Consider the following 15,304-nt stretch of genomic DNA (forward strand, 5'->3'; position numbering starts at 1 on the left):
TGCATGGGTTAGCTTCCCTAAAAGGGCACTGAAATATTAATTTGTCGTTTGAATTTGTGCATCTCTTTGTTGTAATGAGGTTTAAATTGATAATCTCCTACATAAACCCAAATTCTGACCATGAACGTAATCACTCAAAGTGAGCTCTAGAAACATACAAAAATGTTTTTTTGGAATTTAAATTTTTGAAATATGAAAAATTAAAAAAAATTAAATGTTGGTCAAAATAAAATTTACCAACATTTTATGATAAAAGTAGACTTTAAAAATTAAATTCTAGAGCTAACTTTATGTATTTACGTAACCACTCATGGTCAAGATTTGTGTTGTATGTCGGAAATCATCAATTTTAACCTAATTACAATTTACAACAAACAGATGCACGAATTCATTGAAAAAATATTTTTAAAACCATTGAAAAAATCACTCATCTGAACAAAAAAAAAAAAAAATACTGTTTCCTATTATGGTGATAAGTGCTTGCAAGAGGTTTTCAACAGCATTGAATTTTGTTGTCACTAATGATGTTTTCACAACAATAATTATCATTTTCATTTTTACATTTTTTTGTCAACTTATTTATGTTAATAATTTAAATTGTTGTCATATATATGCTATATATCCCAACAAAAAAATCATTGTAATAAAATAATTTTCTCAATAATTTATAAGATGTTTTTCCTAATAATTCTTATTATGATTATATTTTGATTTTTAAATTACTAATGTCAAAATGTTGTGTAAAAATTTACTAGAAAACTAATAAAAAACAATAAATTAAAATTTGTTAGCATTCATGTTATATTGCATTAGTTAATTGCGAGAAAAATATCAATTAACCACCAAAATTTATCGGTCTCTAAAAATAATTGCCTATTTTAGCAACACATGAACATTTTGGCAAAAAATTGAAATAAACGAGTTAAGCAATTGATTTTTTTTGTCACAACAAAGTAAAAGATTTTGCAGTCAGTCGCAAAAATGTTAGATGAAAACATGACAATGTTCAATAGTTTGCAATTGAAAATTCGATCGCTAAAGTTATTTAAAAAAAAAAAAACCTAAAAAATCAAACGTAAAAATAATTGGCCAACATTTAATTTTCTAAAGTCTTTTTTTCTTCATAAATGTTGGGTCAATTTTTAGTTTGACCAACATTAGTAAAAATGTTCACCAACATTTATTTTTTTTCATTTTTTTTTTCTAAAGTTGGTGTTGATTGTTGAAGATAAAGCGTGTGGGACTGCTAGTAGCCTGTTTAAAATACAAATTTCTATGGCCGAATTCGGGTTGGAAATTCACCATTTGTAGTCTGGTGAAAACATTTTTTTCCCTTTTTAGATAACGTATTCAAATATAATTTATTTTTTTCTTTTTAATAGTATTTTTCTTTCACAATATATTATTGCTATTTTAAAGGTGATAAGTAATTAAATTTATTACAAGAATTTATTAATTTTCCCTTTATATTAATTTGATTATAAATGATTTGAGAATTTAAAGTTTATTAACATTTGCTAATAGAGTGAGCTTAATTATGAATATATAAGGGGTTGGTATATAGTTTGAGCATGCACCTTTTTAACGTGAAATAAAGTAAGTGCATACAGTGCAATTAATCAAGTACACTTATTTTATTCACATTGAATAATCAATAATTGAATTAAATAAATAATCGATTATCACCTATTATGATTATGGTGGAAGTAAAATACTAGGTTTAATTCCTCTTAAAATAAAGATGTGAGTTTAAGTATTATGATGGAAAAAAATAGTTGAAAGGGAAAATTTACCTACTAATTAAACGTGACTAATTAAATTTTTGATAAAAATTAATCATTAAAAAAATCAATAAATATTTCATATTAATATCATAATGATTAAAAAAATTAAATCTTTAACCTTTTGCGTGATTAGAATAAACTACTATGTGATCCACACAAGGATATCTTAAATACTTTTACTCATTAATAAGAAAAATAGTATTTTTGGTACAATAAGCAAAAATAAAGTTGAACTTAAGGCTTTATGCAAACTGTTCAAACCCTCTATTAAGCCAATCATAATAAATTTAATAAGTAAAACGTATAATGCTAATTTAAATAAATGAAAACGAAATAATAAGAGATCTTATATCTTGAGGAATTAATTTGATTGATGACAAAGACCGAGCCAGACTAAAACATTAAGAGGGGCCAATGGTAAAAATTAAGGTTCATATTCGTATCCATTTTCATATGAAGTATTCATATTTCTCAAATATATTTAAACAAAAAAAATCAAACAAATTTTTAAATATTGTTAATTCTTTTTACTTAGTTTCTCGAAATTAAATGTTGGTAATTTTTTCAATTTAATGTTGATCAATTTTTTTATTTATTAATGTTGGCCCAATTAAAAATTGACCAACATTTATGTTAAAAATAGACTTTATAAAAATAAAAATAAATGTGGGTAATTTTCTTTATACAGTTCCAGGAAATTAAATGTTGGTAAAAAATTTTAAAATTAATGTTGGTCAATTTTTTTTTCCATTAATGATGATAAAATTAAAAATTGACCAACATTTAAAAGAAATATACTTTAGAAAATCAAACGTTGGTAAATTCTTTTTTACATAGTTTCTGAAAATAAATATCAGTAAATTTTTTCAATTTAATGTTGGATATTTTTTTCCTAATGTTGATCAATAAAAAATTCACCAACATTCATGAAGAAAATATACTTCAAAAAATTAAATATTGGTCAATTATTTTTACATAGTAGTTTTCAAAATGTAAATGTCCGTCAAATTTTTTTAATTTAATGTTGGTTGACCTTTTTTAATAATATTGGTTAAATTAAAAATTGACCTAACATTTATTATTTAAAAAATTAAAGATTAAATTATTCATTTGACCTTATAATTTCACTATTAGTACCTTTTAGTTCCCAGAGTTAAAAGTGATCTTTATAATTTATATTTTAATTTTTTTTAGTTTCTATAATTTGAAAGTAAAATTTGTATTTTAATTATTTTTAATCCTTATTAAAAATATAATTAACTATAAATTAATTATAAATTATCAATTATTTTTTTATTATAAATTATTTTGTGATAAATTAATTATCAATTACTTACTAATATTTTTATAGTTAATTGTAATTGATAATATTACTAAAAGAGAATTAAAATATAAAATATAAGAATTAAAAAAATTACTTTTAAATTATAGAAACTAAAAAAATTAAAATGTAAATAAAAAAAATAGATTTAAACTACATGAAGAATTAAAATAAATTATAGAAACTAAAATATTAGTTTCAAAGATAACAACTGGGAGATATGATAAAACTAAAGGTTTAATTAAACCAAAATTAAATGATTGGTCAAAACCTCAAACTATATATAAGTTCGAATTTCGAAATGGCTCCTCGCACTCTTCGTCTTGGACATCCTCAATCCGACGGAGGGTGAAACTGAAAATCCTGTGTCGGAGTGCTTACACTTCAGTGTCATGCAATTAAAATGGCTTCCTCCAACACTCCCAAACCTAAATAGAAGAAGAATACCAAAAAACGCAGAAATCTTCAAATCCGAAAGCAAAACCAAGAAGGCTAGAACCAGCAGAAGAATAAGTAGGCCAAGCTCAGCAATGGAAATTCAAAGCCAGACGAGGGATTCAAATTGGCATTTACGATGAGCCATATCAGGACAATAATTAAGCTCGAAGATCCTGATTTGCGTGTTTCAAAGGACGCGTTGATGGCCGTCAACACTGCCGCGGTAGGTTTCTATTCGTTCTCATCTTTCTCGATGTCTCTATCCTTCGTCGCTTCCCTTTTAATTTCCTTGCAGGAGACGTTCGTTGAGCAATTTGTGCAAGAAGCTTATACCTGTTGTGCTGAGGACCGCAAGAAATGTCTCAGTTATGATCACCTAGGTAATGTTTTTATCTATATGCGAGTTCAATGATGTTCGAAATTGGGTTAATATAGTCTAGTATGTTTGCTGTAATGTAGTGTATAATTGTTAATTGTGCATTAGTCACGTGTACGAAGAATTTAGAATCCCCGTATCAATTGCACCTTAGTCATGTAGAATCTAGAATCTCAGATGTTAATTGTGTCTTTGTCATTTGTAGAAAGAACATCAATGCTAATTGTGCCTTAGTCACGTGTACAATCTTGGAGTTAATATATTGTGTCTTTGTCATGTGTAGAAAGAATTTAGAAAATCCTAGTGTGAATTGCGCCTTAGTCACGTGTACGAAAAATCTAAAATCTTGAATGTTGATTATGCGTTACTCACATGTTGAAAGAATCAGAATCTCGGTACCAATTGTGTCTTAGTGACATGTAAAAAGAATCTAGAATCTAGGTGTAGTGATCCGTGGCCCACAAGTAGCATACCATACCGATACGTCATACCCATACTGAAGATTGTGAATATTGTGAAACTCTTGTTGGCAGTCAAAACTTAGAATATTAGCCTCCATAACATTTAGTATGGAGGTATGACCTAAATCAGTTGTAGAACTACTTACGTTTAATTTATGAACATATAAATTGAACCTTCACCCTTGTGTTTGTTTGTGTGTCTGCTATTACATGCTCATTGAGTCTATTAAATATTTTCCAATTGCTAATCATCACATGTTTTTGTTTTCAGCAAACGTTGTTAGCAAGGATAAGAGATATGACTTTCTTGTTGATAATTCGTATCCCTGTTGCAATGCTATTTTGTTCTTAAGTTTACCTTTCCCTGCATTCACCTTACTACCTACAAGGTTTTTTACATTGCTTTTGCTTGTTCAGATTTTGTTCCTGAGAGAGTGAAAGCTGAGGATGCATTGCGTGAGAGAAGTGCAGCAGGCAAAGGAGGATGATAGAAAATCTAAAGCAAGCCAGCAGTGGGAAATTTAAGCTTATACTTTATTTAATCTTATGTCACGTTTTGTAATGGAAACATCGATCATGATGAGTAATATATAGTAATGCTGTACTTTTAAGATTTCATATTGTATTTTTTTAATAATCCTATGTGTAGGAAGGTTTTGCTAATTAAATATTTGGATTAGAATGCCATATATGATATATGGATGCTCCAGTAGTCATGCGGAAACACTCTCGCATATTCCATGTTTCAAGTAATATTTATAGTTTCTAAACAATATCATTTGGTAATGGCTACGAGCTCGTTGGAGTTTCAGAATCCTCTACTATAATTTTTCTTGTTTGGAATTCTCAATTTTCCTGCATTGGAAGCTCATTTGTCCTTTTCATATTACAAGACGAAAATATATTTCTTTTACTTTTCTCTCATTTTTTTATTTGCTAATCAGAAATATGATGTCACTAGATATGGCTTCCTCTATTAAGGGTGGTGAAAAGACTCAAAAGTAAACCTATTCTCTCTCCAGAACCTGAAAATCAGCACTCCTGTGAACCAAGCCATAATGAGTTTCTTTTTCTATCATCCTTTAATATGTATTCTTAAGAACCACACATAATGCAAAACCCTGTAAGTTGGAGTCCCATTGAGCCCACTTTAATATGTTATTTAATGCATTGACTCAAATCTAGCCTAACAATCATGACTTTCCTCAGTAAAAATACTTTGTTGGAAGCCACAAATTAAATCCACTTCAATTGGTAATGTTTAGGCTTCAAAAATTAGTCTTATAACTTTTAGTTATGAGAATATCTTACTTTTAGAAGAAAAAGAAATTATTATTTAATGCATTGACTCAAATCTAGCCTAACAATCAAAGCTACGCTGATGTCCGACCAAAACGTGAAAGGGAGATACATATACTATGTTCTAGATTACCTGATTGTTAAATGTCAATGCTTCAATGGTGATGGCTGTCTCTATCCTATTTCCAGAATGAAGAAAAACTATTAACTTGAAGTGAACCTCTCAACTTACATTCCGTGGAGACAATCAAATAATTGTCTGTGAATGATCATTTGAAAGATCATGTTAGAGTGAGTATTCGGAATCTAGTAGCTGGTTGTAATTTTAAAACATATTCAAACTTCTTTTAGTCTTATGGCTCGATGGTTATATATACACTCGTAGGTGTCCCATATACTTTTCTTTCTGAAAGTCAAGTTTGCGAAATTTCCCACCTGATCAGATCATATGATGCTTCAGGTAAAAAACTTTCAAGAGTGACTTAAAATGGCCACCGTTCGTTTCTGCACACGATTGCATTGACCTTTCTAAACACAGAAGATAAATTGGTAGATAATTTGCGACGTACATCATGGTAACCTTAAAAAATGTAAAGGATAAAATAAGCATCTAACAATTTATGCTAACACCCTACATACGAGAGAAATTTCTTTCGGCTTAGGCTAAGTTATATGATGATATGTTAAAGCGTGGTTTTGCCAAATCAAATTAACATTAAAATTTTAAAAAGACAATTAGTATAATAAGCTAATTAAGGAGTCCCCGCTGGCCTTCAACACCGACGAAGTAGCACTATTGCATAATCAAATTGTCTTGCAAAAGTTAATTAGGGACTGCTTCCTTAAGTTAGCCGCTAGCACTTGATTGTTTTGCTACTTCACAAGAATTACAAGTGAATGCTACGCTATCATACTGTTTTTTTTAGAAGTTAATTACTTATTTGATCTTTTATGCCTACAAAAAAATTTACGTTTTAGTTCCTACAATTATAAATTATTATTTTAATCTTTATACATTCACTTTTTAATTCATCTTAATTTCTATAGATACACTCTTTATTTTGTTTTAGATCCTACAATTTTGACATCAAAGACTTTTTTTCTATTAATTAGGATATCCCAAGATCTAAAGTTAAAGATTATCTCTTAAAATATTAAGAATTAATTTTTATTAATATATATTTTTGCATATGCACTAATCAAAGATGGAATACCTAATTACTTATCATGTTAACATACTTTGACATCAAGACATACTAAAGCAAATTAAAAAATATGTGTATAAACTAAGATGTAAAAATTATGGAGATATAAAAAAGAAATGAAAAATTAATTTTTCCCCCACACACAACCACATAGATCTCACTGGTTTTCCTGCCTTCCCAAGCAAAATCCCACTGGCTATCAAAGTATATTAATGCATCTCTATGACACACCACCTTTTATTGATGTATAAGCATGCAGATCTGCCAACAACTAAACTTTCTAAAGAAACAACATTCCACCTAACTCAAAGAATACAAATCCCTTTTGCCCTTTTCACTCTTTCAGGGTTCCATATATTCCCCTCCCTCCATCATCCCCACATCAACAAGCCCTCACTTCAAGGACCACCCTTCCTTTCTCATCACCACACCATCCCCACATCAGTCAAACAAATTAAAGGATGGTGATGATGAAGCACATTCCACTCTTCTCTCTCCCCCTTCTAATAGTACTATTTTCCCATTCCACCACCACTTTAGCCCAGTCACCGGCCGCGGCACCGACCGCCCCGGCCACCCCCTCCACCGCGGCCGCCCCGGCCCCGGTACCCTCGGCACCCCCGACAGACATCATAAGAATCCTCAAAAAGGCAGGAGGGTTCACAACCCTAATCCGCCTCCTCCAGGCCACACAAGTCTCCAACCAAATCAACTCCCAACTCCTCACCACAAGCGGCGGCCTAACCCTATTTGCACCAAACGACAACGCCTTCTCCAGCCTCAAACCGGGTTTCCTCAACTCCCTGAACGACCAACAGAAGAACGAGCTCATCCAGTTCCATTTGCTCCCCACGTACGTTTCCGTGTCGAATTTCGACACTTTAAGCAACCCTGTGAGAACACAGGCCGGTGAAAACCCTGATAGGTTGGCGCTGAACATAACAAGCTCCGGAGGGAACCAAGTGAACATGACAACGGGCGTTGTTAACGTTACTTTGGGTGGCACCGTGTACACCGATCACCAGCTCGCCGTGTATCAGGTGGACAAGGTGCTTCTTCCTCGGGACTTCTTTGAAGCTAAGCCTCCTGTTCCGGCTCCGGCGCCGGAAAAGGCGAAAGGGTCTAAGAAGAAATCTGCGGACAGCACTGCTACTACTGCAGATGATGCTGAATCGGATGCTATCAGTGTGAAACAAAGGCATGTTATGTGGGTTGCAGTTCTTGCACTTTTCATTGCAGCATTTACGTAATGAAGCATTGAACTGAAACTATACCATTGGGGTGGATGAAAGGTGAATATGAGCAACATTTTGCAGATACATACAGTGATTTTAAATAATTGTTCTCTCTCTCTCTCTCTCTCTCTCTCTCTCTATAATGATTCAAGTTTCAGGTTGTATGTGGTGGAAATTCTATTTGATTTATGAAGGCTTTCTTCGTTCTACTAGTTCTCTTCGATCCCCCTATAAGAAAAAACTTCATATCTTGTGTATTACTTACGAGAAATTTGTGTATAAGTTGCAACGAAGATATCTTAATAGAAAAATGATACAGAAGTTTTGTTTACCTTTATTATTGTATTTACAGTCAATAATTTTAGAGTTCTATTATTTGATTTGGTCAACATGAAAACATATCATATATGATATTGTATGCAATGATTTTAGAGTAGTTATGACATTTTTAAGTTTTTTTTTTATCCATGCATCAAAAAAATATATTACAAAATTAAAGGGATAATATTTTGTTGTCCCAATTTATAATCAAGAAACATTTTCCACAATTTTATAGTCCATCCTATTACGATTCTCCTAACCACAAAAGAAAACAAAATAATACTAAATAAAGTGTTTAATTTTTTAAGATATTAAATATACTTATTTTATTATAATGCTGTATATTTACTCCTATATTACAAATTAAAATATTCAACATGAAGAATGAGAATTTCACTCTCACAATTGTCTATCCATTCCGGTCAACTATCTTTTACTTCTATCTCTGAATTAAATATATTTCATTTTTTTTTAAATATAGAAAATTAAAAATATGTTTTATTTCATAATTTAAATAATTCATTATAAATATAAAATACTACTTATACATTCAAAATATTTGTATTATAAATTTAATTGTAAAAAAATAAAATTATGAAGTACAATCCTATATAATACTAGCTAGTTTAAAATATTTTGTAAGGTGTCAAAGAGGATATTTAAAGTACTCTTTTTAAAAAATTATTGGATATATTAAAAAAACGTGGCTGAATTATAAAAATTAAAAAATAAATGATACATAGACACTTAAACTTACAACATGTATATATATGTTGCTAATAAAGTATATAATTAGTATATAAAGGTGTTCACGTATCACTCTTTCAAAAAAAATAATCTTCAACTATGAGTTCAGCTAAACAGAATGATGCATTCCTCTCAATGTGACTCTTCGAAAAAAATGCAGGTATAAATTATTTGTAAGAAGCCAAAGTTATTAATTCTCTATGTTTTTTTAAGTTAGATAAGATTATTATAGATAATAATTTTTTCTTTTATGAGTGTTTAATACAATTACTTGGAAATCACAAGTATATACCTTTCATGATAGGTAAGAATACTATAGATACCCAAGATTTGAATTTGAGAAGACTAAATGAATTAGAATAGTTGTATTAGTTTATTCCTTCTAGTATGCAATAATTTGATATATAATAATAATAGTAATAATAATAAAAATAATAATATTTACAATAACTTTCTCTCTAATTATTATTATTATTATTATTATTATTATTTTTATTATTATTATTATTATTATTATTATTATTTTTATTATTATTATTATTATTATTACATGATCAAGAATATAATCAAGCTACATCAAGAAAGAAAACAGAATGATATCTCTATAAAAGTTATTTATATTTTATCTATTAATTATATATATATATATTATGCTATCATTAAAATAAAAATTAAATATTAAAATTATTTAATATCTTTATGAAATGGAATATTTTAATTACTTTATTAATTAATAAAATAATATATATTAATGGAATGTTTGAGTAGTAGATAATTTGATCTACTAAACATGCTAATAAACTTGGATTTCTAATTTTAAGTGTACTTGAAAAACAATTATTAAGACAAATAAAATCAATTTTGGGGATATTTTTGTCTTGAAAGAACTTAATTCTTAAATATCAGAAAATACTCAGTACGTAGAAAAAGAAAAAGAAAGTTATCTAAATTTAGAGGGTTGGTGTTAGTCTGTTTTGAGGGTATTTAACACGTGGTTGAACAGAAACTTAGCATGCAATTCACTGATTCTCTCACATCCATCCATTGTCAATATAGTTCATGAAAAAATTGAGCCTTCGATCAATTAATATGTGCTTTTTGGTGGAAACAAAAACAAGAAAAAGAGAGCTAACCCCTAATAAAAGCAATGCCCAAAGAATCATCTGAAAAAAATAGTAATAATAATAAAAACTTATGAAACCTGAAAGGAAGTTGGAATCAAACTCAAATGCCCAAAGCATCATCCTCGATCATATGACCTTTATTTCACTAAGAAAATCCGCACAATTGTTTGCTTCTCGCAAAGTGTACAAGAGAGCTGTAATATCCTCAACGAAGGCACTAAATTAATGGTACTGAAAAATTGCATCTGAACCACCCAAATTGCATCTAAGAATAAGACTGAAAAATGATAATCCCAAGCCAACTTCAAATTAATTAGTGGTACTTGGATTAACGTGAAGATTCAAATCCATGAGGTTCTATTTATATTGGAGTTCAATGAGGAAAAAGAAATGACAAGTGTTTTATTCATAAAATGATTTAAAAGTAGGGGAAAAGTATACTTCTTTTCTTTTCAGAACTTTATGAAAAGGTGGCAAAATCTTAATTTATTGCATCTAATCTAATTATAACAAGCAACTTACCAATATAAGAATTGTAAACCTCCCAAAGATCTGGCCCTCACAATATATAGTAGTAATTTAAATTAGGTAACATATATGAAACCACTCATAAGTTTTTAGGTAGTTTTACGATCAATTTTCTAGCATCATTAGCCATTAAGGTGTCTCTTTATCTAGCAAAAGCACCTCCATAGTTATGTAGCCTAGACATAACTCGCTTGCCTTCGAAATTCGGGGACTTCAGACATTCTTAATTATATTTGGTATAAGATAATATTTGATCCCTAAGTTCACACGGCTCATCCATGAGGGCATAATAATGATGATGATCAACATTGAATGAACATATAATAGTCTAACGTAGTGTATGCTTAGATTGGAGTTAGGAAGATTCAAAAGTACTTTTACTTTTAAAGTAACAAATTTCCCTTTTATTTACGTTAGAATTCAGAAATGTGCATTACAATTCTCAAAAAATATGTTTTTAACTTTTATCCAAACATAACTATAACAATCTAAGATGGGAATTTCCTTAACCCTGGCTTATCTAAGACTCAATTTGTGAAACAACATCGTAGTTAAGAAAACATGGATTTCCTATTCTTTTTTATATTTATTTTCTACCCAAAACATTTTTTTATTTTTATTTTTCTATGAAGAGAAAGAGGGGGAAAATTCCCAACATTGTTTTACTCTCTTTTTCATTTCTTAAAAAAAGTAAGTGTAACACTTAAGTGTAAAATTTAATTATAATCATAATTGATAACAACTGTGAAAAAAACTCAGAATCTACATACATGGGACTTGTACTTGGCACTTGGTAAGCCTTGGGTTTTGTTTCAGCTTACTGCATAGGGGAAGCATCACAATTTCATTAATGTGCATCTCACACCCAATTGAGTTCTGACTTCTAACTCCTCTTTTTCCTGCTTTGCCAAGCAAAAGGTGCAAATCTCTTAATCACCTTTATCTCATCTACCTTGATGCACCACCTTAATCTCCACCAGGACCACCACAAACCTCACACAGAACACAAGTTAGTATATAATATAGGCAAATTTCATTACCAAAGCTTCACGCCTTTATCCTACATGCCACCCACCTAGTCCCTATAAAAAACACTCCACTCCACATCTTCAACACATCAAACACTCTTCCCAACAAAAATTACTTACCTATCACTTGCAATCCTCAAAAGCACTAAGCCTTCAACAGCAACTTGCAATTGCCTAGAGAAAAATGAAGGATGTTTTGTTCTCCCTCTTACTTTTCATGTCTTTTTGCTCCGTATATTTAACCACAACATTAGCCCAAGCACCTGATACAGCCCCATCAAAACCAATTGTCCAAACACTACCCCAGTCACCCTCTTCAGATACCTCTGATTCTTCCCCTGATGACATCATCAGAATATTAAGGAAGGCCAAATCGTTCAACGTCCTAATTCGCCTACTGAAAACCACCCAATTGATCAACCAAATCAACGCTCAGCTCATAACCATAAGATCAGGTGGCTTAACCATCTTTGCACCAGATGATGGTAGCTTTTCACAACTCAAAGCAGGATTCCTCAACTCTCTGGCCGACAATCAAAAGATCGAACTTCTTCAGTTCCACGTTCTTCCCACTTATGTTTCAAGTTCAAACTTCGATTCGCTGAGCAACCCCGTGAGAACTCTGGCTGGGGATAACCCCGGCAGGTTGCAACTAAACGTGACAGCATATGGCAACAATGTGAATATCTCAACAGGAGTGGTTAATGCCACGGTCACAGGAGTTGTATACTCAGATAAGGTGCTTGCAATATATCATGTGGACAAGGTGCTTCTTCCTTTGGATTTCTTCAAGCCTAAGCCACCAGCTCCTGCTCCCTCTCCTGCAATGGCACCAAAAGCTGATAATGATAACTCATCTGCTGATGCTCGCCTTGGAACATCCAAAGACAGCGCTGGAGCGTGCAGTTTGGTAAGTGCTCAAGGAACATCGTTGGTGTCCCTTGGAGTTGCTTTAGTTGCCTTGGTGATTATTTCAAGTTGAAGACTGGCCTGATCAGACCATACAATCTATTTGATGATTTTGACTTAGTGTTCTTTTTCTGAGCTGCGTAAGAGGAGTGTTGTTTGAGGGACATGTGAATAGTGAAGCGTTGAGTTGTTTGCAAGTTGTTCTTTTGATACAATTAAGATTGTTTTTGTGTGATTTGTATACAATCAAGACAACCAAAATTTTCAATCTCAAACTACATGGAGTTAATACATATTATGACGTGAGAATATCTACAAATAGACTTTCCCCAGTTTCCAACATTTGACAGTATGGTAAAACTAGGCATTGGCAATAGAGAAAAGTTTGAAATAGAACTTGAAAAGCAGACCAAGAAAAAAATTGGGTTAAAGAAATTTTCATAAGTAATTTCATTATGAACGAAAAAGGAAAGACTCTAGGTTGTAGACAAATTGAAGGACCCTATGGTGACTATCTTACAACCTTGAATTATCACTTAGAGGAAAATGAGCTGGATGAATTGCAGGATTCAAGGCTGGTTCAGTAAGTTTCTGTACATTTGGAACTGAATGAACATTATAGCAAAATCAATTCCATAAATTGTTACTTGGTCTCGAGCTAACAGTTTTCCCATTTTTGGCAGAACTTATTCAACCTATTGGATTTGGATTTTACTGGGTTGAAGGTGCACTGTGGGAGGATTCAAAGAGAATGTCCAAGAATGAGGAGTATGACAGCTGAGTACAGTTGACATTAATTATGTAGCAGTTATCTAAAGTGTGCTTCATTGGCCATTGTGGATATGGATCTTTAGCTAGAGACAAATGTTAGCAAGTGTCAGATGTTTTTTTCACTTATTATAGTAGATCAAATAATCAATGCAAGGATGAAAAGTACTAGTATCATTTTAAAAGCTGGTGTTGAAGTGGCAAAAGATGAAGTAAAGATTTTGTTGAACTCTGTCTCCTACTATCTAGCAGTTTTCTTTGTTATTAACCAAGAGGGATGCTAGGGGAGCTCTTCTTCTTCTTCTTCTCTTCTTCGTACCCCATTGCCCAGAGGCTCTTCGCTATGCGAAGGTATGGGGGAGGGATATTGTACGCAGCCTTACCCTTGCATATGCAAAGAGACTGTTTCCGGATTCGAACCCATGACCAACAAGTCACCAAGGCACAACTTTACCGCTGCACTAATATGGTAAAAAGAAAAATCAACCTTTTTCCAACTAATACCATTGGAAGAGGAACTGCAGAATTCCAGTTGGTGGAGTTCCAATCCAATTATAGAAGTCTTAACTACCAAAATTGCTGAATTGCAAGAATTTATTTGTACAGTTGTACTCTGGATCTGTATCAATGTCTCCTCTATTTCCTGATCCATGTTACTACTAAATTACATCTCATAGATAAACAAAACAATTGCAGCAGCTCCTTGCTATTTTTCAGGTTCCTCTCCCTTTCTCCAACTACATTATTTCAACAAAAAGATACTAAAAATCAGGTATCTCGTATGCCTATTATCAGCAAAGATGCCAATAATAATTAGATAAAAAATCCCCATTTCCTACAACAGATGATGGGATATACCCTCCACAACTACAAATTTCACAAGCTGTTAACCATAACATTTCACCAACCTCACTCCTCCACACATCGAACACAAATTGTAAGAATCATTCCCAATCATTCACTTTCTTTCAGAAGCATCAAAGTCATCTGCAGGCTGGACTTAGTAACTGGAAGATGAAACAAGCAACATCATTCTAGAATATCTTAAATAAACAACGCTTAAATAGATTTCATGCCATGATTGTGGAATGATTTGAGTTAAAACAATATTTAATAATTCCTAATACATAAAAACAAATACCTAAAAAAACTTTTTATTTTCTAAATTGTTTTTGTTAAATTTTAAACTTATATTTAGTGCAAAAAAAGATTTGAAAACAAAAACTAAACTTATATTTTAAACAAATATCTAAAGTCTTGTGAAGGTAATAATGTAAAAGACTCTTATTTAGCAAGAAGTGTGGATCTATATTCAAAAGCATGAACTTTATATGGGTTAAAATGTCTTGTCTCCATTTGTGCTAAAATCAAAAGGTTGTAATGTCTTTATTCTTTATATATATACTAATCATGGACAAGATAGAGGATCAAAGTTTTAATTCTGAAAATTTTATGCTTGATTCAATGTTCAAAGTTAAAATTGAAACATAAAAAGTTTCAACATGAAGCAAAAAATAAAGCTTAAATTAAATTATTTCCACTAACATGCATCAGGAACATGGCTTTGGATTCAAAGTCCTCTTTAAGGGCTATACAATTTAGATAATTTGTTATTAATCAAGTCGTTAGGGAAACAATGCGGTAAAAACACAAAAACAACCTTCTCACAATTAGCACCATTTGAAGTGGAAATGCAGAATACACTAGGACGATTTCTAATCCAATTACTTAACTCCAAATTTGGTGAACTGCAAGATTTT

General features: G+C 31.2%; 3 protein-coding genes across 3 annotated transcripts; all 3 read left to right on the forward strand.

Moving 5' to 3' along the window:
- Window positions 1-3,745: 3,745 nt before the first annotated feature.
- Window positions 3,746-5,257, forward strand: LOC112998531 (uncharacterized). Its single transcript, XM_041007419.1, has 2 exons — window positions 3,746-3,923; window positions 4,798-5,257. Exons 1-2 carry the CDS (start codon window positions 3,746-3,748, stop codon window positions 4,866-4,868), a joined length of 249 nt encoding a protein of 82 aa, XP_040863353.1. The 3' UTR covers window positions 4,869-5,257.
- Window positions 5,258-7,226: 1,969 nt separating this feature from the next.
- Window positions 7,227-8,450, forward strand: LOC100791643 (fasciclin-like arabinogalactan protein 12). The gene has a single exon (XM_003539673.5). It carries the CDS (start codon window positions 7,346-7,348, stop codon window positions 8,132-8,134), a length of 789 nt encoding a protein of 262 aa, XP_003539721.1. The 5' UTR covers window positions 7,227-7,345; the 3' UTR covers window positions 8,135-8,450.
- A 3,438-nt stretch (window positions 8,451-11,888) lies between these two features.
- LOC100791112 (putative fasciclin-like arabinogalactan) lies at window positions 11,889-13,069 on the forward strand. Its single transcript, NM_001253094.3, has one exon. It carries the CDS (start codon window positions 12,052-12,054, stop codon window positions 12,847-12,849), a length of 798 nt encoding a protein of 265 aa, NP_001240023.1. The 5' UTR covers window positions 11,889-12,051; the 3' UTR covers window positions 12,850-13,069.
- Window positions 13,070-15,304: the final 2,235 nt, after the last annotated feature.

This window comes from Glycine max, chromosome 12 (genome assembly GCF_000004515.6).
Source record: "Glycine max cultivar Williams 82 chromosome 12, Glycine_max_v4.0, whole genome shotgun sequence".
In the NCBI taxonomy this organism is placed as follows: Eukaryota; Viridiplantae; Streptophyta; class Magnoliopsida; order Fabales; family Fabaceae; genus Glycine; species Glycine max.

Coding starts and splice junctions, on each gene's coding strand:
- LOC112998531 (XM_041007419.1), top strand. CDS start 3,746: ATGGCCGTCAACACTGCCGCGGTAGGTTTCTATTCGTTCTCATCTTTC. Junction 3,924..4,797: donor TCTCAGTTATGATCACCTAG/GTAATGTTTTTA, acceptor TTGCTTGTTCAG/ATTTTGTTCCTGAGAGAGTG.
- LOC100791643 (XM_003539673.5), top strand. CDS start 7,346: ATGGTGATGATGAAGCACATTCCACTCTTCTCTCTCCCCCTTCTAATA.
- LOC100791112 (NM_001253094.3), top strand. CDS start 12,052: ATGAAGGATGTTTTGTTCTCCCTCTTACTTTTCATGTCTTTTTGCTCC.